This window comes from Carassius carassius, chromosome 38 (genome assembly GCF_963082965.1).
Source record: "Carassius carassius chromosome 38, fCarCar2.1, whole genome shotgun sequence".
NCBI classification, from domain to species: domain Eukaryota; kingdom Metazoa; phylum Chordata; class Actinopteri; order Cypriniformes; family Cyprinidae; genus Carassius; species Carassius carassius.
Window position 1 is genome coordinate 8,877,328 of NC_081792.1, and position 26,710 is coordinate 8,904,037.

A 26,710-nucleotide genomic window follows, 5' to 3' on the forward strand; every position below is an offset into this window, starting at 1 on the left:
ACTAAAAACAGCTAGTGATGTTAGATCATTCCTAAAAATATAAAATCATAAGACGTGTTATCTCGAGTCGAGACCCTGAAGGGATTGCTAGGAGATACAGACAGCCTGCCGTCACAGTATGGACAACCTTCTTTTATCAGGCAAGAAAATCATCAACAGAACAAATTTTCGCTTGCTGTCTAATTATACCAGAGCTGTTGAGTCAACACTCCTGGAGAACGTCTCACTTGTCTACACCAGAAGGGTGGAGGCAAGGAAACATGGCCTCCAGATGACATACACCCATGGGACAACACACACACAATGCAGATGCAAACTCCCACCCACAGAGGGACAAACATAATCAATCTCTCAACTACAGGCTTTGATAGTGATTAAGAGGAAATGAGGTAGAAAAAGGGTCAACTCATGAGAAGTGAAGCTGAGCTTCCTACGTTGAGATCACATATTCACACTGTGGCAAGGATGATCTCTCAATAATGATAGGGAAGTAGTTTATTTCCCAAACAACAGCAATGACGTGACTTACTGTAAATGCAGAACAAAACCATTCACAAGACTGTAAATTAGGCTACTGGTTTGGGATTTCATCAAGAAAGAATTTCTGAATTATAAAGGTCCATCATCTTATCTAGTGTGTTGTTAAAGTGGGCATCAAGGAAGATACTAACTGACTGATGTTCTCAATTTCTCACCGTCCCAGCCCAATCACATCCTGCCTGCCCTTATCTAATGGCTCTACAGGGAAAATCCAAAAAAGAACTGCCAATGACGAAATAAAATGGCACTTTGATTTCATTGGAAGGATTTCATTGCTTCCTAGTTTTGACTAGGATTTTTTCTTTTAATAAATAAATCTTTTTAATAATTCCTAATTAAGTACCAGTTCCAAGCGCAAAAATTGGCAAACAAAGTTGTATTTACAAGTGGGAAACTCAGAGTTTCCCAAATGCAATTGAAGGCTGTCATTACACTGGATGATTGAGTTATGATATTATGATTAAGAATAACAGTTTACATAAAAAATGTAAACATGCATCAATGAATAGTTCATAATAAGATCAATAACATGCATTTTGGAAAATTGTGTGGTTTTCCATTTCATGTCAACTTTAATCTAGATTCTAATTTCTAGAAATTAAGTTCAAAACATAGGTTCGGGAGAAGCCTAATCATTCAGTCCTTCATACAATTCATCATTTAGACCATATATAAGCAGCAGCGATTGAGCCGTCGTGGCAACGATTCTTCCACCATCCCTTCACCCCTTCCACATTCTTTCTCTTTCTATTTATTGAGGGAGGGTTATCTCAGAGCTCAAGCCGAGCCTCGGGATCGAGCCTCCTTAAAAAGTCACCAAGACAAGTTCATTTACCATTAACCATTAAGATTGAATGGGCAGGGAACTGTTTGATTGCTGCAGACTCTATATTTTACCCTCAGACTACAAATCCGTCAGCAATTGTCGGATATTTTGAGCCAACATTCAAGGAATGACACACATACAAATGCACTCGGTTGTACTTGAGTTACAGCAGCCAGCTACAATCTTAACTAGATCTGCTTTTCCAGAATGCGTTATGATTCTTCCCATGCATTAACATTAGTCTATCACCTCTGTAATAACGTCTCTGGAGGTGGGTCACTAATTTTGCCATTTTCTAGCTGACTTTTCACAGAAGCTGCCAATTATCATTGATAATGGACACTGGGTCATTTTGTTGCTCTGCATCACTGTCAGTGTGAACGTCCCTTTATGTTAAGGATGTCCAATACTAACAGTGACGCTTGCCTGACCAAGCAGCACAGATGTTTGAGCAATATCAGTCCAGTCCTCCCTTGCAAGCACTGGATATGGATCCAGTTGAAGTATAGCTTTAAATAAGGGAAGTCGTAGCCTAATGGTTAGAGAGTCGGACTCGCAATCGAAGGGTTGTGAGTTCGAGTCTCGGGCCGACAGGAATTGTAGGTGGGGGGAGTGCATGTACAGTGCTCTCTCCAGCTTCAATACCACGACTTGGGTGCCCTTGAGCAAGGCACCGAACCCCCAACGAGCTCACCGCAGGGCTTACAGCATGGACACGGGGCTACGGGAATATAACACACCCAGACAGTTGACTTGATCTCTATCTTCTTCCATCAGACTGATCGAAAGAGGATCCAGACAATGCTTAGACCACCGCCTCCAGTCATGCTGCAGCCCGATGCCGCTCACCGCTCGAGACTGCGGACACGCGCTTCAATTTACGAGCTCACCGCTAGTGAATAAAGACATTAATTCTGATGATCACTGCAGAAGAAAGCGACTCGGTTTGATACTGATCTACAGCGATATTTATTAATGTGGGGTTTTAACAAAGGAAATAAGGACACTGGGAGGGAGAGCGCGCGCGTTGTTGTGTCATTATCACCTTGCAGACATTCCTGCATCATCTGGCGTCCTTCAGCAGTTATGCAAAACTAAGAAAGCAAATAAACGCACCTTGCTGCACACTTGTATACATTGCACTACATTTAGGGAGCCTAAATATAACTTCTGTCTCTATTTGAATTATGCATGTCATTAAGCGTGCATGTAACATGTATATGGTAGCACATGGGAACAAAAGTTATCGCGCACAGCTGTGTTTGGCAATTTTACTCTCTCCGGGTTGCAATACTGCATCTATGTGCATGTGCCCACCCCATTAACCGGGTCTTACCTAGCGCAGCACACACCCAGAGAACTGCAACAACCCTGTTTGTCCTCTAAACTCTTGTAAATAAACCGTGCACGATCAATAAAGCGCCTAAAATACAACGAAGAGTGTGCTGTACTACAAACAACGGGATATGATGGTTGCAGTCGGCAGATTTTGATAGTCGGGCTTACCTTAAAGAGACCTTGACACAGCAGTCGTTTTGTGTCGCCATGCTTTGTGCTGCCGTTTCACCTCGCCTCTCAAAATGAGAAGCGATGCCGCCAAGTTCTCACAAAGTTTACGCACGAACTGAAAACAGTGTTGTGCGTTAACACGCGCGCCACCGATCCGGTCCGTCACTCAGCGTTACGCAGTAAGACATCGCGGCTAACCTCTATAATACTGCTGAAAGCAGCACAGCATTGTATAAACTGAATGAAACATGACGGAGATTGGCATATTTTCTTCCTTCGAGTTTGTATCCTGTCATATATGCCTGTGGTGCTCGAGCGTGCATCCGAAACCACACACAGCGTCTGTGCGCACGCACGTTCAATGTGCAGCGCTCGCTGAAAGCAGCGTGGGCGTGTCTACACGCAGATGATAGGCACGCCTCACGACCACACATAGCTGCTGTCCCCGCCCACATATGTATGTATTGGCCAATTAGAGATCAGCGACGGATTACTCTTTAAAAGCCGACTCAGCGGTCATAGACGAAGCCTCAGTTGACACATCTGAACATTGCGTTGTGAATTTTTTAAGGGACAAATCAGTCATTTTAATCATTGTGTTTAAAGTGTCATCTCCAGCCTTTAATGTTATCAAACATCAAACTAAACATTCACATCTGAAAAGGCTGCAAACGTGGATTTGATCTGGGTTCAAGGGGCATGATTTATGACACCCCATTAGTCACAGATAATACACAAGAGAGCAAAGGCAAAAAAAAATACAGAAATGTTATGGATACATTACCATAACAAGAATGGCTGTAAACGGTTGGGAAACAGAGAAACTTTTAGAACTTGACTTCCTCAGTAAAAGTGGAACCATAACTATCAGTTTAAAAAGACGCAGACAACTGTGAGAAACAAAAACATGCGTTATATCCTTTAATTTCTAACAAGACAATAAATATGAAACGCATTTGAAACCAAATGCAATTGTTTGAGCTTGTAACCTTAAATCTTATGCTGATGATACTCAGGCCAACCAGGTGAGACACAGGGCCCACGACCGATCAAGGGAAAAATATCCATTGCTCAAAAAAAGTTGCCATGTGTGTTCATATAAATGAATGCATGTTGCATAATGCAGGGCAGCCACCCACAAGCCAAAGCATTCTGAACCCATCCAAACAGATGCCTCCATTATAAATGACATCTCAAAGGAAGCAAAGGTTTGAGAATATCCTCGAAACCTGTCTTCTGGATTAGTGACTTATGTAAGTGTTAAGTTTAAAACATCACATGATGCTATTTTAGAGACTTAGGGGAGGATTGTTTTTTGTGTTAATCTTGGTTTGGGTAAGCCGATGTTTTTGAAAATGCCTCCTCAACATTTAACCTTCATTTTAATCAGATTATAAAATATAACGTCTCTAAACTACATATCGAAGGTTAACAGAAAACATACACACACACATAAATATGTGTTAGTGTATGCCTATGTTTTGTTCCATTATTAGCAAGTTGTACACACACACACACACACACACACGAATACTATATTCTATATATTCAGAATGACACGGATCATGACGTGCATTTTCATTTTTCTTTGATGTTTCCTTAATCTCTTTTGCACAGTTTGCTATATTAAGTTTTGAGGTCATAAGCTCATTTCAGTTTCACATTTTTTAATCAACCTTTTCTGCTATTTGAAAAAGAATATTATTATGCATCTGGTTTTTACTAACTCATATCTGCACATGGGTCACCAAAGGACTAATCCTGATTCATTCAGCTCTGCACTGTGCAGATGAATTTGAACAAATTAGAGATGCGGTAGAGTTTTTGATGACGTGGCTCCAGATCCCAGCACACTTCACTCTAATGGTCGACCTGCACCAGACAAAAGCATCCATACAACAGCCAGGAGAGGAGCGGTGCAGTGCGGTTGACTCGTTCAGTGTGTGTGTGTATGTGTGTGAAGTGTGTGTGGGTGGGGGTAGGGGGTCAGATTAGCCACAGTCCATATCTGTTTCTATCCGGTGAATACAGCAGCCACACATTTGGGTAGAGAGAGCAAAGGAACGGCCAGGCACAGAGTCAGCTGACAGCTCTGACTTCATCTAGGTCAGTCTGCTGCATGTGTGTATGTCTGTACCCCTGGGCTACACACACAACTCACACACACATAGACATTCAGACTCCCTGATCCATCCCCAAATTTCATCCATCCTCCCCCCAGCAACATCACCATCTGTGTGCGAAGGGGCTTGCCAAACACCCATCGTTCACTTGATCGGGTGTAACATGAAAAGCCAACTTGCAACATGCTGACTGTGTGTGTTTCTACAGTAAATAGAGTGATAAGGGATACTCACCCTTCTTTGTTCCAAACCTGCATGCCTTTCTTACTTCTACGGTACACAGTAGAACAGTTTTGGTGCCCACTAACATTGTATGGACGGAGAAACTGAGACATTTCTCAGAATGTCCTCTCTTATGTTCCACGGAAGAACGAAAATCATACAGATTTGGAATAAAAGCAGATGAGTTTTCATTTCTAGGTGAGCTATTCCTTTAACAGTCTAGAATTACACACAGTCACCATGTTGCAAGTTTACTTTCAACGTTAGACCAGATCAAGTGAACATTGTGTTCCAACTTGGGTGCTTCAGTGCCCAACTATCCCTTATGAAAATGAAGACTGCTTAATTGTATTGAATGTGCTGTTTAAAATAAAATAAAAATATATATATATTTTAGAAAAAGTGTGCGTACGATATAATATCAATTAAATCCTTGTTTTAATAATATTTTGTCAGTAACACTAGTGTAAAAGTGTGTTTTTCTACATTACATGTAAACGTAATGTATCTGAAACACGTATGTATTTTATTGTAATTGTTTAGCACAGTTAACTGAGAAGGAAGTCAATGTTCGGGCGGTCTGGTGGTCAAAAGAGTGTCTCTATGGGGGGGGTGCTCCATTCTGTGTCGCGTGCTGTTTCACCCCCTCCAAAGGTTTCTGAATTTCACACTGGGCCTGGTTTGGGATAGTGGGGCTGAGCATAGCCTACGGGACTTGCCCCACTGACACGATTATTGACAGTGTTCGTGCCACACGATGGACAGAAAGGCCTGGTGTGTGGAGGGGGTGACAGTGAGGTCACGGCGGAGCAGAAAGGGAGCAATTTCTTTTGTATTGGATGGGTAAAAAGAGCAGACAAGTCTAAACTAGACCACTTGAAACCACATGAGTGCACATGACAGGGAATGAGCGATAGAAACAAAGCCCAGTTTAGTAACACTGTCTGTGCAACATAGTAAATCAGAAAAGTACTGAATATGTCATGATGTGATTTATTCCTCACATAACTGTGCATGAAGTGGAAAATGTACAGTCTGCTGATGATTATTGCAAAATAATCCCTTGCATTTTTGAGGAAGGGCCTATTGATGTTCCATCAGTTTTGTAACAGACACAGTTTATTATTAAGAGGATGTTGTGCCCAGTTTCCAGGGGAACGATTTTAAGAAGAAGACTAGAGCCCATGCCCTGACAAAAAACAAAACAAAAAAAGGCTTTTGTATTGTCTGTAATTTAGGATGTCCACAAAGTGGTGTGAATAGACAAACCTCACTTCCAGCTGAGGGCCAAACACATCACGGGATGAGCTTCTGCCTTTAGCAACGGGGAGAACACAACTCTTCTTAGGATCTCTGCTCATCCTGATTGTAAATAATACAGATTTAATTCAAAGGCATCAGCGGTGTGGATTACAGTAAAGGACATACTAAAAAAAGGTTTTAGGGACCTCAAAACAAGTGGGGTCAAATCATTAGAGAATACTGCTGGTGAAGTGTAGTGCTCATTACTGTAAGTACATCTCACTCATGGACAACAGCTGTCTGGCCACATTGTGGAAAGACCACACAGTAAATGACCAGAGGTTGACATTCAGTTGACTCAGTGGATGTACTGTAGGTCTCTAGTGTTACAGTGTGCTATGAAGTTTTAGTCATACAAATATGGTCATGTTTACACAGCAAAAACATGAGACTCAGGGCAATGCCATTGGGGGAAAATGGCTTTCATAAATGTTGAATTACTTTTAACCCAAGCACCATGTTTTTAAAATGTCATTTGGTCACATTTAGTGTTGAGAATCATGTGAATTTTGCTGCATTTCAAATATCACGTTTGGTGAACTCGAACTGAATTTGTATCACGAAGACATGTGACCAACAGAAGATTGACATGGCATCTTAGCTGAATTAAAACACCCCCCTAAAATGTCTCGTTCTAACATGCCCCCACATGATGTGGGAAGATTTGCATAACGCCGCTGAAATGTTCATGCAAGGAAAGAAGGAGTAACTTTGATTATCGCTATTGCCACTGGCACTATGTTGTGGAGACACTGTTTCATTGTGAAAATGAAAATACTTTGTCTGGCCTTCCAAAAGAGTAGACGACTAGAAATCAGTGGTTAAGTTGTATTTACAACACTGTTCCAGAACAGCTCAACTCAAATATTTAGTGTGCAGCACATTTTATGGAGGACTGTGTCCTGATCCTGGGAGAGAAGACTACAACGCCGGCTGTTCTGACTCACAGTCTGTAAGTACGTTTACATATTGAAAAGATTTGCCACTGATGATTCAAACACGAGGTTTGATCAGTGTAGTAGAGTAGAGCTTGTTGTTTGTCATCTCTCCGATCACAAATGCAGACATGGTTTTATGTTAATGTTTATGCAATGCAACGCGGAAAAACACAGTACTATTCACCTGGTGACCTCGAGTCATTGGTAATAATTGTGGAGGTTGTCTGTGATCTTAATCCCGTGTGAATCGGTCATGTCTGTAATTTGTAATGTAAAAATCCCCCCGCTAGTGACCTATACCATATTTCGCTGAACACTGAAGTCCTGTGATAATATTAGTCCTGTCCGAATCAACATCTCTGTGATTTGACCATAGAGCGAGACTCTCAAAGCCTTGGCATCCGGGTATCCAAAAGATAAGTCAGTAAATTTGAGTAAATATATATGTGTGTGTGTGTGTGTGTGTGTGTGTGTGTGTGTGTGTGTGTGTGTGTGTGTGCGTGTGTATGTATGTGTGTGTGTGTGTGTGTGTGTGTGTGTGTGTGCGTGTGTATGTATGTGTGTGTGTGTGTGTGTGTGTGTATATATATATATATATACAATTGTTTGATTATTATTATTATTATTAATCAATTTATTTATGTATTTGTATTTTTTAACACATTTCACTTATGACCCTGTCTGCCTTCCATATAATTCTACATGTTCAAAGTCCACAGATTAAAGGCCAAAATGCTGCAAAACAGGCAAGCGCAATGGCAAATGTAACACAGCGGATTGCAAAAACTTCTTCACAGAAAGCTATAGAGTGGTTTTTTTTGTTTGTTTATTTGTTTTAGTTGAGCTACTTTTAAAGCAACTGTATGTAGTTTTTTTATTTTATTTATTTTTTTATTTTTTTATTTTTTTGCAACTTTAGAGCCCCCTGCAGTTAAGTGAGTGGAAGTCACTGTCGTTATTAAAAGTTCAGTGTACAGTGTTTGTTCAGACCTTAAGCAAGCAAACACTGAAATTTGACTTTCCATTTAAAATATAAAAGAAAGATTGAAATATTAAAGCATTGCAAACTGGCCAAACTATTCATTGTTTTGCTCTGAAAGTCTGCTGTTTTAATCCACTGCTGTGGGATATAAGTGATAAAAAGACAGATCAGTTTATTCATATATCATTTAGTTACATTATTAAGGAAATATTTGTTTGGGGGGGGTGGGGGGTCTAAAATGTCCCTGAGGAAAATCACATGACCATCAAGGCTGCAAAGCATTATTAATATATCATAAAGCAGTCAGTTCACATTATGAAGCTTTCTGTACTAATGGTGTTGTGTAATTCACTGTAATTCATCAATGCTTTCCATAGCATAAAATAAAATAAAATAAAATAAGCTGTTTCTCTGCCCTAAAAATGCTATCAAGAGCAGCAGATGGCACGTTCTGTCTGTCACTTGACATGCGTCTGGCGGCTATTTAGGACAAAGCCAGTGGGACGGTTGAATTGGGCAGATGAGCACTTCATTGATTTCCTTATTCAACCCCAGGGGGTTACTGTATTGTGCTATTGTCCCAGCACCTTTGGTTCATATATTTTAATCATGAATTATTGTGCAATTATGCACTGGAGGGACAGGTGATGGGGATGGTGACATTATTCTCTCTAAATGTCAATGTTGTTTGTCCCTCTCTGTCACTGTTTAAAAATGGTACCAGGGCCATTTGTTAAAAGGACAGGGTTATTATGTAGTAGTTTGCACATACAATTTTCCTGACAGCAGGGCTAATCTGATTTAGCCACACAATATCTGTATACATTTAACCGTAACATTAATACAATTCTTTCTGAACTCTAAACACAGGACTTGACTGTAATAGAATAATTGGCGCAGTTATTGAATCAGTGATTAAACTGAATATGAGATGCTCACTCAGAGCTAAAAGCCCTGCTGGTCCTCAGAGAGTCTAGCAGAAGTGGATTCACAATATCACAGCGCCTCCTACTGGGTAAAGCATCATGATGCAGACTCATTGGACCCTTTGTTAAATCGGAGCCCTTGAAATAAGATGTTATGGCAGTCTTGCACTCTGGAGATGTTATATCTATTCGTAATTTGATTTTAGACTTCAACAGAATTGGAGGTTATTTTGTGTATTAGTTTTTGTGATCCCAGTGTTCCAGAAATATGTTTTTGGATTGTTTGATAATTTGATTAATTTTGATGTTGGGTAAGAAGCAGTGCTGGTCTGAGACTGGTTTAGTGTTGGTGTGAGTTAGTCAGGTTAGTCAGAACCAGCTGACTGAAAGGGCTTTTTTCAGGGTTCAGTTCTTGGGTTTGTAGTGCTTTAAAATGGAGCGGTTCGGTGGCACTCAATATTAGATGCATCCAGAATTTAGAGGGTTTTTTAAATATATTTTCCGTTATGCCAAATAGAATTAAGTGGGTTTTTTTTTTAAATAGACAAAGCATGCCAATATTTTTCTGTTTTTGGTCTGTTTCATGTGTTTATTGATTAGGGTGTGTAGAGTGTAAATGTACTGTACTCAGTAATTTTATGATTGGTAAGAAAGCCATTCTGACTTGGGTTCAGGACACTGCGTTCGTGAAGAAAGTTTACAGTTCTGTTGTTTAAAATACGGCTTAACAACTTAAGAGACATGTTTATTGCCCTTTGGATGTTGTGAGGTTCAAATCCACTTCTTGTATTAAAGGGGACAACACACACAGTTTCTGCCAATCTCATGTTAACCTCGAGTACCTGTAGAGTAGTATTGCAGCCTTCATCAGCTGTGTTTATAGACTTTGTTTGATGTTTATAATTGTCATTGAGTTGTTTTGGAGGGATTTCTTTTTATACATTTTAAAAGTTTATCCAAATGTTTCCAACCTGGGTTTTTTTCTTTGGTTGTTTCAAATCTTATATATATATATATATATATATATATATATATATATATATATGTCTGTCAGTCTGGTATTAAAAACACAGTCAGACTGTAGACTCTGTCTGTCTATTTTCAGTGAATCCCATTACAGTTTTTCTCGATTGGTTTGGCTCATTTCTTGAAACCGAGATGACATTCTCAAAATAACATGGACAAATCTCCAAACCACCTTGCAATTGTTCACAACAGAATGTCATTTTTCATTGGTTTTATCAAATTGCAAATGCTTTAGTACATGTCTCAAGTGACTCTGTGCTTTTTTTCAAATGATTATGTACAAGTAGCTACAGTTAGCACAATGAGCCCACATTTAGCACATTTTCCAAATAAATAGATCTTGCTGATCTAAACTGATTAGTTGATTTTTCAGTGAAATGGTTACTCTCTCCAAAACATATCAGCATGGTTTCATTGTGTAAGTCATCATATGCACAATTGTCTGTTCAACTGTCAAAATTAGTCAAAGATATAATACCATGAAAGAATTTCTTGGAACATTGGCTCCTCAATTTTTTGGACCACCTTTATACTGATCTGATCCCGGAAAATGAGAGAGGTGAAGAAGGACCTCAGCTACCACATTATGTCATTGTGTGGGATAATGTGAACTTCCACCGTGGCCCACGCATCAGAACCTGGTTCACCACCCATCCCCGGATGCTAATGGAGTTTCTTCCACCTTACTCTCCTTTCCTAAATCCAATTGAGGAGTTTTTTTCAGCTTGGAGGTGGAGGGTGTACGAGCATCATGCTCAAGACCAGAGGGCCCTGCTGCATGCAATGGATGCTGCATGTGAGGACATCACAGGGGTCAATGTAGGGGATGGTTGAGACACTCACGCCGTTTCTTCCCTCGCTACATCGCAAGAGAAAATATCCGTTGCGATGTGGATGAGAATTTATGGCCTAACAGAGAGCAGCGCGTCGATGGCCAGGAGGATGAGGATGGTGGCCAGGAAAGAGAGGGTGACAATGGCGACCACTGAAAATATTACTGTACTATAGTTCTGAAACTTTATTTACAGTATGGTAGGCAAGAGTTTTTTTTGTTTGTGTTTATAACTGTTCACATTTACAGAATCCTGTATATGTTTTCTTTTCACAGTATGTTCTCTAATGTTAACATTTCTTTGTACGAATAAAAATGTGTACAGTTTCCTTGAGTATGAGTGGTTTATTGGAGGCTGATTTTACTGTAAAATCTTTTAGTTTTATTCATAGTGGTATTCTGTTGCTAGACCTGTGCCTCAGTGACAAAACGTCTAAGCATTTTGACTTGCAGTGCTTAAACAATGCCAAAGGTATAATGCATTTTGGGGGCATTGACTATTTATATGAGAAGGATATTTAGTTTTGACACATGGATAAACCGTTTTGGGAGAGATATGAGCTTTTGCAGGGGATCCATGTTGTTGTGCTAAACCATCCAGGTTATTTTGACGAAAGCACTAAATGAATGCACATGTGCCAAGGCAATTGAGAAGGATCTGTGCTATTTTGACTGTACTGACCTTTTATATGGGAAAGGAATCTGCATGGAAGAAGAGTTTGGGGAAAGATATTTGATTTTGCTAGTGCGCTATAATGTTGAGCAGGACTGTAAGACTGTTTGGCCAAATGACCTTATGGTTTTGAGAATGTCATCTCGGTTTCAAGAAATGAGCCAAACCAATCGAGAAAAACTGTAACACAGTGTATGACAGGGAGTTAGGTTTGAGACACAGCCAGTGCAACTCTACACCTCCATTAATTAATAATCCAGTGATCTCACAGCACCACACAGTGCTTGTCTGAATGAAGAGAGCACTTTCATCAGCTTCTAAACTTTCTCTTCTGTCGGATCCAATGAGCACAGTCAGAGGACACATCTAACCACGGATGGCCTGCAGCTGGAGACTCAGGTTACAGTAATTCTGGGTTACATTATCTGACGCATCTCTCAGGGTCCAGGGCTGTACACTGCATTCAGAAAGGAGACTTTTAATGTTGTTATTTTTGTGTTTTAATCTTTATTTCAAGCAGTTCTGTAGTTTCATTATCAATCCTCTAAGCCACTACTAGACAACACGTGAAGTTGACCACGTTTCTCACACACCAAGTTGTTTGTTCTCTACTGTCTGAATATTGCTTTAACGCACACCTTCGGGTGGCCAATCATCTCCGGCAAACATGACTAAAATGTTATCGGCCCAGGAGGCTTCCAAGATCTATCACACAAATTACGTGAGAAACGCAAGGGCCGTTGGTGTTCTGTGGACTATCTTCACCATCTGCTTCGCCATCATCTGTGTGGTGGTCTTCATTCAGCCTTACTGGATTGGAGACAGTGTTGACACCCCTCAGTCCGGATACTTTGGGCTTTTTCACTACTGCATTGGGAACCCCATCACAGGAGAGCTGGTGTGTAAGGGCAGCGCTTTGGACTTTGGATCTATACCTTCAGGTGCCTTCAAAACCGCTATGTTCTTCGTTGGGATCTCTTTGCTGCTGATCGTGGGGACTATTGTCTGCTTTAGTTTGTTCTTTTTCTGCAACTCAGGCAGCGTGTACAAGATCTGTGCATGGATGCAGCTGGCAGCTGGTCAGTGGAACTAATTCCCTGAGATTCATTCAGTTTTATTAATGACATAAACATTACTTATGTAATTGTTCTTATTACTTATGTTTTACATTGGTGGTTTAATAATAATTATATTATATTATAATATATATGTCTATATGTCTATATATATATATATATATATATATATATATATATATATATATATATATATATATATATATATATATATATATATATATATATAAAAGCATTTATTTGTTGCTTTTTTAATTGTTTTATTTAAAGTGACATTATCTGTCACAGTCACAGAATAACTTATTATTTAATGCAATAACATTCGGTCATTTCTATGTCATGTTAATTTTGTATAATTTATAAACTATTATAGTGTTTAGTAAAATGTTGGATTAGCTTTTATTTTATATTTTTGTCATTTTAGTTTTTAAAGTTTTTCCTTTTTAAAAATGTCAGTTTTATTTCTTTTAGTATTTATAATTTGAACTAAAAAGTTTCATCAAAAGTTTATATTTTATTACAGATTTATTTCAATTAATGCAAATGAAAATATTTGAGATTTCGTTTTATTAATGTAGTTAATATTGCCTGTCAAACTTAAGGACTGAGCTCTTCAGATGCCTCAAAGGGAAATAAACAGCTTTATGTGAGTCCTGTAATGCATGAGGTTACTCAGGACTTCAGCACCCTGGATAGTTCCACATCTCATTGACAAGCAATGCTGCTTTACAGTATATCAGTGGAATACATTGAAATTGTGCTGTGTCTCATCCTATCTAATGATTTGATCAATGAGGAGACAGATAACCCTCTCAACACGTCATGTTACATAACAATGCATTTGCAATGCATACTCATTAGACGAAAGTGAGAGTGATAATGAGAGAGAGAGATGTGTGTAAAGCAATACCCACCGCAGCACCAGCTGCCCTGCACAGAGTATATTGACATATGAATAATAAATGATGAGTAAAGTGTGGCTCAAGTTGCCAGGCAACAGTCCCAGTGCAAAGTATTTCTGGTAGCCAAGAGTAAGTAAAACATGGAGCAATTACATCATATTGCCCTTGCTAAATGATAATGACAAATTTGAATTTTATCTCACTCTATGAACTGCGTTAGGAGGGAAAGCTGCATTTATTAACACTGTTTTGGGAAGAATACCTCATTGAAAAATCTAATGTAAAACCATAAATCCATTTTATTAAGCAGTATATCACACAAGCAAGAGTCCTGTTTTCTGAATATGAATATGAGTGCTCCAGATAAACGCAGCTGTTATTTTGACCACATGATTGTGAGGGATATTATAGTTAAACATAATATACATCACTTTCATAGTTAAACAGAAACTAGCACCCCTTAACTGTCACCCCATCCCGTATACTGGACACCTACATTTACTTCACTATATTACAATTAAATCTAATCTAAACTTGACAAACTATATATCGTTGGAAAGGTCTAAGATTCCCAAATATACATTTTACCAATGTTTTTTGTTAAAAATTATGTAGGAAAAGTAATAGATTAATTTATAACAAGAGTATACTTCTTCGTTGCCTCTCTATCACACTTTAGAAATCATCAGAAATTATATTAAATTATCACTTGAAAACAAAATCTCAAAATTCATCCTTTGAAACCCATTTTAAATTCAAACATTGCATTACTATGAAAATGGTACATCAAAATCATGTGACAAAATTTAGGTTTGTATCATGAACATTCAAGTCTATCTTCAAATATGTGAGTGACAGTTTTAATGTTGTCTGTTTTTGCTCCTCCAATGGAAATACACTATAATTGTTTTTAAAAGAAGTATCTTATGCTCACAGAGGCTGCATTTATTTGATCAAAATGCAGTAAGAACAACAATATTGTGAAATTATTATTCCATATAACTGTTTTCTGTTTTAATATATTTTGAATGTAATTCATTCCTGTAATGGCAAACCTGAGGCATTACTCCAGTCTTCAGTGTCATCCCTCAAAAATCATTCTGTTTTTCTGGAAACAGTGAGACATTTTTACACGATTCTTTTAATGAAAAGAAGCTTCAAAAGAACAAAAATTCAGTTGCTTTTTTTGGGATAAAGTGGAAGTCTTTACTGTCACTTTTGACCAATTTATTTAGTCTTTGCTAAATAAAATAATCAAAGTGTCCCTATTATGGATTTTTGAAAATGTCCTTTCATGCAGTGTTTTAAATCTGAAAGTGCACCGTGTATAAAGTTACTGTCTCTCAAAAGAAAGAGTCGACTCTGAATCATTGAAAAGAGTCGTTTTTAAAACGAATCCCAACCGTTTTATGTTGAAGTCAACATGAAACATTAGCATATATTCCCGCCCACTTGTTGGTCTTTTCTCGTTGGTCTGAATGAAAATGCAAATTCATTCTTTGCCACTAGGTGGCGCTTTTGGGGCGGCAAAAATAGTGGTTTCATCAGTAACACTGTAAAACACAGCAGCACTGCGCTCACAAACACTGCCACAGGAGGGTTTGAGAAAAATGTAATGGATTAATGGATTGTTTAATGGATTGTCAGCTAAATTTAAACACAACAATTATAAAACACAGAATGCGTTAAAGCAAGCTGCCAAAAGTGTATAAGGTAAATAACATAATTGTCATGTCATTTTTATCGGACTTTTTCTTCCTTGTCATCTTCAGCGACTTGTATGGTGATAGGCTGTATGATCTACCCGGACGGCTGGGACTCAGAGGAGGTGAAGAGGATGTGTGGTCAGCGGACGGATAAATACACGCTGGGGAACTGCACAGTGCGCTGGGCCTACATCCTGGCCATCATCAGCATCATGGACTCGCTCACATTATCCTTCCTGGCCTTCGTCCTGGGCAACCGGCAAGACAAACTCCTGCCAGAAGACTTCCAGGTGGAGGAGAAGAAAGGTACTTTCAGTACTGGCCAGATTACTTGCAATGGACTTGTAGTCCATTATTGATTATAAACTAGGCTACGTGATGAAAATTGTAATTAGCTGCGTCATCTATTAAATTACACAGTTTAGGTAATGTATTCTGACTACTTTTTGATTACCTTTGGCCTACTTGTGTATCTCATTTAAATGGGATTATATTTCAATGATAGATAGATAGATAGATAGATAGATAGATAGATAGATAGATAGATAGATAGATAGATAGATAGATAGATAGATGGATGGATGGATGGATGGATGGATGGATGGATGGATGGACGGACGGACACAGACGGACGGACGGACACAGACAGACAGACAGACAGACAGACAGACAGACAGACAGATAGACAGACGGACGGACGGACGGACACAGACAGACAGACAGACAGACAGACAGACAGACAGATAGACAGACGGACGGACGGACGGACGGACGGACGGACGGACGGACAGACAGACAGACAGACAGACAGATAGATAGATAGATAGATAGATAGATAGATAGACTGCAGCTTTAATATCATCTGCTTATGAGCATTTTTAAATGTAATTTGGGGAATCTGATTACTACTCAGCACTGGTAACCAAAACCAATTTCTTTTGTTTGTTGAACTTATCCTCTAAATAATATAGAAGAGACAGGCGGGAGGTATTTTGTTTCTTTTTTGTTTCTTTTTACAGCACCCATGTTCTAGTCTGAGGTTGCTTGTTTTTGAAGGAACAAAGCTCATGTATCTTCCGCTGTGTAAAAATAGCAGTGCACAGAGAGACAGGATTCCTTTTGTGCTCTCTGTAATGACCACAGCAGGGCTCTGTAATCACAGAGAGCACACTTCTAACATGCCCAGGCTAACAAAATTAATTCTATTAGCTGGGATAGATTTGTGTTCATTAATGTGTGTCTTTCATTAGCGTGCTTATTCACACTATTAAGCATGCTATTTCTGATCTCATAGTCCTTATGCAATGCTGTGAAAGTTATTGAGTAACTAATTATTTTTATTATTTTTGTTTTGTCCTTAGAGGAAGCATGAAGACCCCTGCACATCATCAAACTCGATGGACCCAAATTATACATCTGAAAAAAAAAGTCATTCTTTTAATGTTTCTATAGTGAGTAGTTGCCACCTTTTAGGTTACTTCAAGCATTATTTCTAATATACAAACTGCAATTTTATATTTTGAGACCAAAACCAACTGAGTGTTTTAAAAAAATCTGTTTTGTAAACTAGTAAACAGGAATGAACTAAACTGATTTCAATTTATATGAAGTCACATCGAATAGCCCCACCCACAGTGAATCTCATTGGTCCAAAAACCTGCTCCACCCTTTCATTCATACCAATCAGGGACTGGAATATTTTAAATGTTTGTGTAAAAGATTCGGATTTGTTACCGGATTCGTTCAGTGGCTCTTTCTGCTAGTTACATCATTAAAGAGGTGCTTACACCGCAGTTCCTGTTCCATTCATTTTCATTCATACACAAGCTCAAGCAAATCTGACGTTTGGTGAATTTATATCACTGCATAATCTTATGCAAAAACATTAAACCTGTAGGTTTTCAGCATCATCTCAGAAGCGATACGATGTCCAAAGGAATTTAGCATGCTTTTAAAGTCTGGTGACTTTCACTTTACACTAGTGATGGGTGCTTTCGAAACACTGCTACAGTTTACAATGTAGACGAATTGAAGCAAACAATCCCAAATGAAACCGGATGAGCTCTTAGCTTGCATTAGAAATCAGAACCAAAAAGTTAATCCAAACTACAAAACCTTTTTGCCATTTCAAAAACTTTATTTGAAGTCACTACAGAAACAATTTTAGTCCAATGCTGGACAATCAAAGCAGAGAGACATTCATGAAAAAGGAGACGGATGATGATATTTGTGATGCTGTAAAAGGTCACATGAAACTGCCTCGTCCAGAAGAGAAAGCTAGAGGCCCTTCAAAGTCAAGCGTAGGGGGGAAAAAGCTCAAAAGACGCACAGATTCATTTCAAGCAATCTGTAAATCAGTGATTCTCAAACATTTTCCTTAAGCCATTCATTCATAGCAAAACTGTACACAGTGATGGGACTTAAGTCTGTACAGCACTGATCGTGTGAAGAACCAACTCTTTGGTATGAGTATGTACACAATTTCAAATGTTTTCACTGATATTAGATTTTGTAACAGAAATAGACCTTGATACCAAAATTATTCCCTGGCATTCACATCTTAAACATCATTATTACTGTTGTACAATGAATTAAATACATGATTGTGACGCATGGAGGGTTAGCATTTTTGCCATTTGTTGTAAAAATATATGCATGTTTCTCTTACACTGTATAGCAGCTCACATTCAATATGAAGACTTCTGAAACACACTTATAACTTCAAAAATGTCCATTCATGTTCCCTCCATTCAGACAGCGGATGTAAAACCCCTTGTTTTAGATATGGAAACCAGTCTGAAGGAAGCTGTAATTAATCTCTTTTTTTAATACAGTGAAAAAAACAACAAAACTACAATCAGCTGCTGAGTCCGATTTACTACAACACTACGCTTTTAAGAAAACAGAGAGAAGTGGAACACAATCCAATCTCTTAAGAAGATGAATCAATTCTGACATGTCAAACCATCCTGTGATATGACGGAAATCCACAGAGAAGTGGCTATTAGATAAATCAGCAAGAGCACAAACCACTGTAATGATAGTACACAAATTATACCAATAACGTAAAAAAGCAACAACGATTTGAGAAGTGGATCTGTGTGAGCGGACCTTCTTGTACTTGCTAATATCTGCCATGACACCAGGCACGGCTCTTAAGACAGCGTCTGCCCCTGGGGAGCATTCATGAGTCCAGAGAAGTGTGTGTGTGTGTTGGAGCTTTTTGGCCACTAGGTGGCGATCCAGGAATGACGGAGGCACTCGGAAGCCGTGGCTCTTTTCTCTGGGACGAGGTCCAACATTGGTAGGAGGAAGTCTGAGAAATTCTGGGCTTCCTCTCGGGGCCATTCGTACTTGTCGACCAGCACGTCCTGCAAACCCCACGGCTTCAGCTTGGTGATGTGCCTAAGGTCACCTAGAGCACAAATACACAAATGGACACATCCAATCAGAACTTAGAACTGGAACGATCAGTAATAAGAGCGGTTATATGGACTACACATTTCACTCATACTAAACGATGTATAGCTATACTAATAATGGGAGTGCAGACATACCCCATCAATCAAACCAGGACATTCACACAAAGCTACTGAACACTGCCAATCAAGTTTATCAAGAAAGTGAAACACATTAGCTAAGCAGTCGCTCATGTAATAAGTGTCTACTGACAGATGTACCTTTCTTGGTGAAAAATTCCTTGGAATATTTGCCGTTTGTGATGAGTTTACGAGGAATCTTCCCCAGCAGCTCGATAATCAACGCGATGTGATCTGTGTGCAGTGGAAAAAGATTTGAGATAAAACATTTATAACAAATAATAGATGGAACTTTTAAAACCATTTACTTGAATTGATGTACTAAAAATGTCATCTGTTGTCCTGCCAATTCATGTTTGTCCTGATTTACAGATGGCTGTTTCTTTTTTTTTTTAAATGACCAAATATAATTTTTCAATTCACTGATGATTCACTGATGAGCACATTATAGGATATATAGGACATAAAATTCGTATTAAAAGTATTAATTTTATAAAATGTATTATTTAGCTGTTACTATTAAAATTGTGGCCGATATTAATTTATTCTTAAAAATAATTGGTAAATTTAATTGCTAATTAAAATTCTATATTATTTTATAATTACAAAAAAAATAAAACAAATCCTATTTTAATAGTACATTTTAATGTACTGTATGGAAATTATTTTTATAAAATTTTAAAAATATTAATTTAAAAAAATACGTAAACGCAAATTATGCGCATCGATTCGTCGACCTGTTTTTATTTCTCTAAAAAACGTTTGCAAAACGTTTACCTTATGTGCGCTGAATATACGCGATGGCCGGATCAACATTCTGTCCAACGTTATATAACCAATCCAGGGTTTTTTCTGCATTGATCTTTTTTTTGGCGGCTGTCAAAGCCTTATTTGATCGGTGAGTGACAGTGACAGGGCGCGTACGAGAGAGAGCCCCGGCTGCGCGCACACTCACAGTCGTCAAACAACACGAGCGCTTCTTGCTCTCTTTCTCTATCTCTCTCTCCCTCGTGCATATTAACCAAAATCATTAAACACGATAGAAAAAGGGCGGAACGCCAAAGTTCGGAAATTTTTTTTTTACATGACAGGCTGCTGGCTCCCACTGTTAATTTTTATTTTTTATTTTTTGGAAAAGCACTCTCTGTATTAGCTTAAAGCCCTAAAGTTTACATTGGTTAATGTATTCTTTCAATTGCTCGAAACAAGTATTTTGGGTGAACTTTTTTATTGAATGCTAGACATCAAGTTGTTGTTATTTTTATCTGAAAGAAGAACTTTTTTCAGTAAGCTAGGCCCTATGTGTTCAGTAAGCTTGTTTCAGTAAGCTTTGTGTTTTCAAGGCTTCAAGGTTTTATTGAATGCTATCTTTATACAAGTGCAAAGTAATGCATTCTTAGTCATTCTTTTATTTTGTAATTTTAAGAGCAATAAACATATATTGCAATGTTAAGGAGTTCATGTTTTTTTCATTCAGATATGTAAATCAACATGTATAAATTGTTAGTAGTCAATTAATGGGGAGATAATCGAAATCGAATCGGTTTGCAAAATTAATCGTTAGATTAATCGATGCATCGAAAAAAATAATCGCTAGATTAATCGTTAAAAAAAAAATAATCGTTTATCCCAGCCCTAATTACATCCAAAGGTGAGAATAGATGCAATAAAGTTGGCAGGTGTAATCTGAATGTAAAAATGAAACTGAACATGAACCAAAAAAAAAATTTGATATTGACTGAAACTGTTAAATTAAAAAAGCCAACGTAGTATTGATATATTCTGGTTACTATATTGTATATCTCAGCACTGCTATGTTAAATCCCAACCTGTGGAAGAATAATTACCTTCATCTCTGGAATAATCCTCTCCGGAGTGAGGCTCAAACAGGTAATCGCCTGTTGCCAGCTCAAATGCCTAGGGAGAGAGACAGAAATGGTTGAGCTGCCGACCTAGACAGAGCATTTAAGATTAAGATATTACTTCAGCAAAAAACTATTTAGATCAAATTTGAGTTCAGTTATTACCTTAATGCAATACTATTGGAATCAAACTTGCATTAATTACCTTGTCAACATGTTAACAAAACTCTACTGGAATCAAATTAGCAAATCGAATCGAATCCTGCTACTAGACGGATGTATTGTTACTTCCTCTACAGTCAGAAATCTGGGTGTTATATTGGACAGCAATTTGTCTTTTGAAAATCATATTTCCAATGTTACAAAAACTGCATTCTTCCATCTTAGAAACATTGCCAAGCTACGAAACATGTTATCTGTTTCTGATGCAGAAAAGCTAGTTCATGCTTTCATGACCTCTAGACTGGACTATTGTAATGCACTTCTAGGTGGTTGTCCTGCTTCGTCAATAAACAAGCTACAGGTAGTCCAAAATGCAGCAGCTAGAGTCCTTACCAGGTCAAGAAAATATGATCATATTACCCCAATTTTACAGTCTCTGCACTGGCTACCTATTAAGTTCTGTATCAGTTACAAATTATCATTACTTACCTATAAGGCCCTAAATGGTTTAGCTCCTGCGTACCTAACTAGGCTTCTACCACGCTACAACCCATCACGCACCCTAAGGTCACAAAACGCTGGACTTTTGGTAGTTCCTAGGATAGCAAAGTCCACTAAAGGAGGTAGAGCTTTTTCACATTTGGCTCCCAAACTCTGGAATAGCCTTCCTGATAATGTTCGGGGTTCAGACACACTCTCTCTGTTTAAATCTAGATTAAAAACACATCTCTTTCGCCAAGCATATGAAAAATGTATCTTTTAAATTGTGAGTTGCATCTGATCAAATGTGCATTTTTATTCTTTAGCTTGGGTTAAACTAATTTTACTTTGTTGGATCAGCAGCTATGCTAATGATGTCTCTATTTTGTTTCTAGGATTTACACAAGCTCCAGTCTGGATCCAGAACACCTGAGAAGAGATGATGCTGACCCTCAGAGGACCCCAGATGATCCTAACCTTGAATCAACAACAGAACTAAATAATTATTGCTACAAGTGTGACTGCATCATATGATAACTATTAATTAATAATATTGATAGTTCATCATCTAGCTGACTACGTCTTGTATTATTATTATTATTTTTTATTTTTTCTAAAATCCTGTCAAACGTGCACAAACTACTAGCTACTACTAAATATTGTAGAAACATAATTTTCTGTAAAGTTGCTTTGTAACGATTTGTATTGTAAAAAGCGCTATACAAATAAACTTGAATTGAATTGAATTGAATGCTAATGCAAAGCTACTTTAATGAAACTTGAATCGTTACTTTAGGTGCATGTGAACATAAAACTCTACTGGAATCTAATTAAAGAGTATCGAATCATTACATTTGCAACTTGCAAATGCAAGACTACTGGAATTTAATTGGAGTTTTGAATCATTCAAATTAAAACAGTATCAAATCGAATCATGCTAATATAAAGCTACTGGAATGAAATTTGAGTGTTGAGTCAATACTTTAGGAGCATGTTAACAAAACTGTACTTGAATCAAATTAGGGTATTGAATCACTACATAAGCTAACGTAAAAGCTACTGGAATCGTATATAGTCATTATTTTAGCAACATGCTAACACAAAACTCAGCTCACTGGGTTTTTGTAACAGAGCTGCTGATTTAAAACCTTCTTTGTTTTGGAATTGCACACTTAACAAGTGGAGTTTTATTCCATGTTCAGGGTATCTGCAGGATTTTTAAGCTCCAATTTAAGACTTTTTCTAAGACCTGCACAAACAAAATTAATACCATATTACTACCATTAGAAAAGGGTATGTAAATGTCTTTGGTAACATATTAAACTGTAAAAAACATGATTTACAGTTCAGATACAGGTTTTCACAAAAACCTTTTTTTTTTTTTTTATAAAATGATAAACTCACATTTCAGCTTTTAAACGTAACAATTATTTTATTAATTTAAACAATTATTATCCATCATTATACTAAATAAAATATACAAATATTTCTCTCTCATAAAATACTTAAGTTTCCCTTGTAACGGCAGTACAGGAGGAAGCAGTACAACAGCTGACTTTATAAAACAACCAGCACTCATTTATTAAATTAAATCAGTGCCCTTTGAAGATTAATCGTCACACTAAGTCATATAGCAATTCTAGACTTTTTGTCCCCTATTGAAACCATAATTAAGACTTTCTTCTTTTACCATCTAAGACTTTTTTATGGCCTACAACTTTTAAAGAACCCACGGAAACCCTGCATATATAAAAAAATACATATAGGCTCTAAATAAAAGTTTGTGCAAATACAATTTTTTTTTAGCAAATCTCAGTCAGCGGTCTTTAAACGCACCATGCAAGCTGTGCTCCAGATGTCAGCTGGGGTGCTGTATCCTGCTCCAATCAGCACCTCCAGAGAGCGATACTGCCGAGTCTGAATGTCGTCTGTGAAATGCTTGTGCTGATGATGACAAACAAGAGTTACATGAAGAAGAATCAACCGCTGACACAGAGGCGAGGCATTAATACCAGTAAGGATATCAGAACTAGAGCCCCACGTATATGGTTTTTTGGGGTCGATACCGATATTAGGGAGTAAAAAAAAAGGCTGATGTCGATATATTGGCCGATATTCTGTGTGTTTATTATAGTACAGCACCAGTCAAAAGTTTGGACACTTTCCCATTCATGTGTCCAAACATTTGACTGGTATTATATATAGTATGCAGTATATACATAAACAGAATATATATACATACTTTTTTTTTGCAATGATCACTCAAATGTGGTGATCAATTTTACTGTTCAGTGCACTGAACAGTAAAATTGAAGTTTATTCAACTTTAATTAAAATGAATTTAATTCAACTTTTCGGTTCCATCAGTTTATTTAACTTCAGAACATTCATTCACAGACTTGCGCTACTGTCTTCACACGTAGACGAAACTTACTAAAGAAGTGTGTAGTGTGACATAATATACCTCTGTAAATAAATACAATATAAATTCACTTCTCGCGCACTTTAGTGCCCTTTGAAAGTAATGTGTACGTTCCCTTGAATTTCATGTGAAGTCAACTTCGCAGGGCACTTACAGTCGAATAAGACAATGCTTGAATGCTACTGCTTGAACAAGAGACCTCCTTACTGAAGTGAAAGTGTTGACTGGTGTCACTATCTAGAGAACAAGCCAGCGAATGTGTTCCCCCAAACCCCTGGAGCTATCGATGCAGGGGTGGTCTTAATCGAAAGAGGGCCTCTAGATGTACACTCAATTCAGAGAGGGTTCCTCGAGCTGAAGGGATCCCACGAATTTGGTGCGGATTCGCTGCGCCATTATGGATATATGGCCATTCAAAATTTTCCATAGACTTAAGCTTTAAAGCGTTCCATCCAGGTCGCCAGTAGCAAACAATAGCGCGCTCTCTGCTGGAGAAACTAAGTAATTACACAATTTCAAGCATTTTATCTGTGTTATGTTCTGAAAAATAAAAAAGAAAGCTACAGGCTCATATCGGCCGATAATATATGCACAATTATATATCGGTCAGGCTTTAATCAGAACCTCAATCTGTTCAATTAATCAATGGATGGCTGTAAATGAGAGCAGGATTATACCTTTAACACTCTGACTGAGCTGTTTTTGGTGTACATGCAAGGAAAACTCCAGACTCACCACCCAGCAGGCGTTGCCCAGGTCAGCGATTTTCACTCGGATCTTCTCAGCATTAAGCGGATCCAGAGGGTTGACTAGCAGGTTTCCTTCTGCAATTTTATCTGCAGTACAAGAGAGGAATGAGAAAGACGGTTTTAGAGTCAATACCACACATGCACACTCAACATCAAAAAAGCAGGCGGTTAGTGATTTCAGTTCAGTGTTAGAGAACACAGACGGAGAGCAAGCGAGAGGTGGGAGGGGAGTTAGTAAGGAGCAAACAGAAGGGCGTTCCTCCGGCGAGGGCTCCGCACTGACCGTCCTTCAGACTCTCCTCCTCTGTGGCTGCCTGCAAACTGGGGTCCACCTCCATGGTGAGGCCCATCTCAGCTTTAGGGCCCTCAACAGAACCGGAGCCATTCAGCTCCGCCGTGGGGCTCTCTTGATCCTGCACCCTAGGGCACTGTGACTCAACCACGTCACAAATCAAAGGTCCATTACCGTCTGTGGCGACAGTGGACTGAGGACTGGGCTCGTTCTCTACGTTGCCGTTGCATGCTGGGTAAGGGTTAGTAGGCTCAGAGCCCTCGGCGCCGCTGTCGTAGGGGTTCACGGGGGTCTCGTCCTTTATCTGCTGCTGGAGATCCAGGGTCTGCTCTTCCTCTGGGCCCTGGCTGTGACCGTTGATGGTGCCTCTGTGCTGAGACCAACCATCTGAGACGCCACCTGGGGTGAAAAAAAGTTGATTTCAACACATACTCGAGAGTAAAAACACTGATGTGTCATGATGCAGTACTCTGACTCTCAAGCACTGCAGCATCAGTCATAATTGATGAAGACAGCAGCTGGAAGCATGACTTTTTAAAAATGACTGGGACGTGGCTAGACTCAAAGAAGAGCAGCAGAGATTCTGTTACATGACAGATATCTCACAAAAAAGCCTAGGGTGTTATCTAAAAATGATAGAATTACTAATAGCATTAACAATGGCTTTAGATTCAGAATTAATGTGTGAGAAAATGTAACTGGTGTTTGCCTATGATTAATGGTACTGTGCTAAGATGTTGTTAATAAAGGTTGCTAAGGTGTTCTGGGTGCGTTGCTATGTGCTTGCTGTGGAGCACTAGATTTATCAAATATCTACCAACAAATCACTTATGAACCAGTTCGGAGTTTTGAGGTACTCCATTTTATATGTTCTGTATCTATTTATATATTTTTAAGGAAGACTGATAGATCCTTACCTGAATGAACTGACTGAATCCATCATAGTGGTTACTAAATAAACATATAGTCCTGTGTTCAAACTGAATTTACAGTGCATTGCAGTGATGGAATATTTCATATAGTACAAAGCAGATTGATGGAAAAATGTATATATCTGCAGATAATATGTACATACAGTCGTGGCCAAAAGTTTGTAATTGTAATTGAGAATTACATAAATATTAGTTTTCAAAAAGTTTGCTGCTAAACTGCTTTTAGATCTTTGTTTCAGTTGTTTCTGTGATGTACTGAAATATAATTACAAGCACTTCATACATTTCAAAGGCTTTTATCGACAATTACATGACATTTATGCAAAGAGTCAGTATTTGCAGTGTTGGCCCTTCTTTTTCAGGACCTCTGCAATTCGACTGGGCATGCTCTCAATCAACTTCTGGGCCAAATCCTGACTGATAGCAACCCATTCTTTCATAATCACTTCTTGGAGTTTGTCAGAATTAGTGGGTTTTTGTTTGTCCACCCGCCTCTTGAGGATTGACCACAAGTTCTCAATGGGATTAAGATCTGGGGAGTTTCCAGGCCATGGACCCAAAATTTCAACATTCTGGTCCCCGAGCCACTTAGTTATCACTTTTGCCTTATGGCACGGTGCTCCATCGTGCTGGAAAATGCATTGTTCTTCACCAAACTGTTGTTGGATTGTTGGAAGAAGTTGCTGTTG

The 26,710-nt window shown here is 38.4% G+C and overlaps 3 protein-coding genes across 11 annotated transcripts in view; 1 reads left to right on the plus strand and 2 right to left on the minus strand.

The window, feature by feature from the left end:
• The window catches only part of LOC132119276 (kinesin-like protein KIF21B), a 79,906-nt gene extending 76,661 nt beyond the window's left edge, over positions 1 to 3,245 (minus strand). For all 5 annotated transcript variants that reach the window (XM_059529103.1, XM_059529101.1, XM_059529102.1 and 2 more), the window contains exon 1: positions 2,873 to 3,245. In XM_059529103.1, coding sequence (XP_059385086.1) covers positions 2,873 to 2,913 — 41 coding nt within the window. In that variant the 5' untranslated portion in view covers positions 2,914 to 3,245. The remainder of the gene's footprint in view (positions 1 to 2,872) is intronic.
• Positions 3,246 to 12,511: 9,266 nt separating this feature from the next.
• lhfpl5a (LHFPL tetraspan subfamily member 5a) lies at positions 12,512 to 17,328 on the plus strand. Its single transcript, XM_059529112.1, has 3 exons — positions 12,512 to 12,978; positions 15,650 to 15,889; positions 16,945 to 17,328. The coding sequence occupies exons 1-3, from the start codon at positions 12,567 to 12,569 to the stop codon at positions 16,953 to 16,955; spliced, it is 663 nt and encodes a 220-aa protein (XP_059385095.1). The 5' UTR covers positions 12,512 to 12,566; the 3' UTR covers positions 16,956 to 17,328.
• A 371-nt stretch (positions 17,329 to 17,699) lies between these two features.
• The window catches only part of LOC132119260 (SRSF protein kinase 1-like), a 54,743-nt gene continuing 45,732 nt past the window's right edge, over positions 17,700 to 26,710 (minus strand). For 4 of the 5 annotated variants that reach the window (XM_059529070.1, XM_059529071.1, XM_059529069.1 and 1 more), the window contains 6 exons: positions 25,081 to 25,488; positions 24,784 to 24,884; positions 23,463 to 23,570; positions 20,970 to 21,039; positions 19,264 to 19,356; positions 17,700 to 18,998 (listed from right to left, as the gene is read on the minus strand). In XM_059529070.1, the coding sequence (XP_059385053.1) occupies positions 18,814 to 18,998; positions 19,264 to 19,356; positions 20,970 to 21,039; positions 23,463 to 23,570; positions 24,784 to 24,884; positions 25,081 to 25,488 (965 nt within the window). In that variant the 3' untranslated portion in view covers positions 17,700 to 18,813. The remainder of the gene's footprint in view (positions 18,999 to 19,263; positions 19,357 to 20,969; positions 21,040 to 23,462; positions 23,571 to 24,783; positions 24,885 to 25,080; positions 25,489 to 26,710) is intronic. The other variant, XM_059529072.1, reaches the window with a different exon arrangement.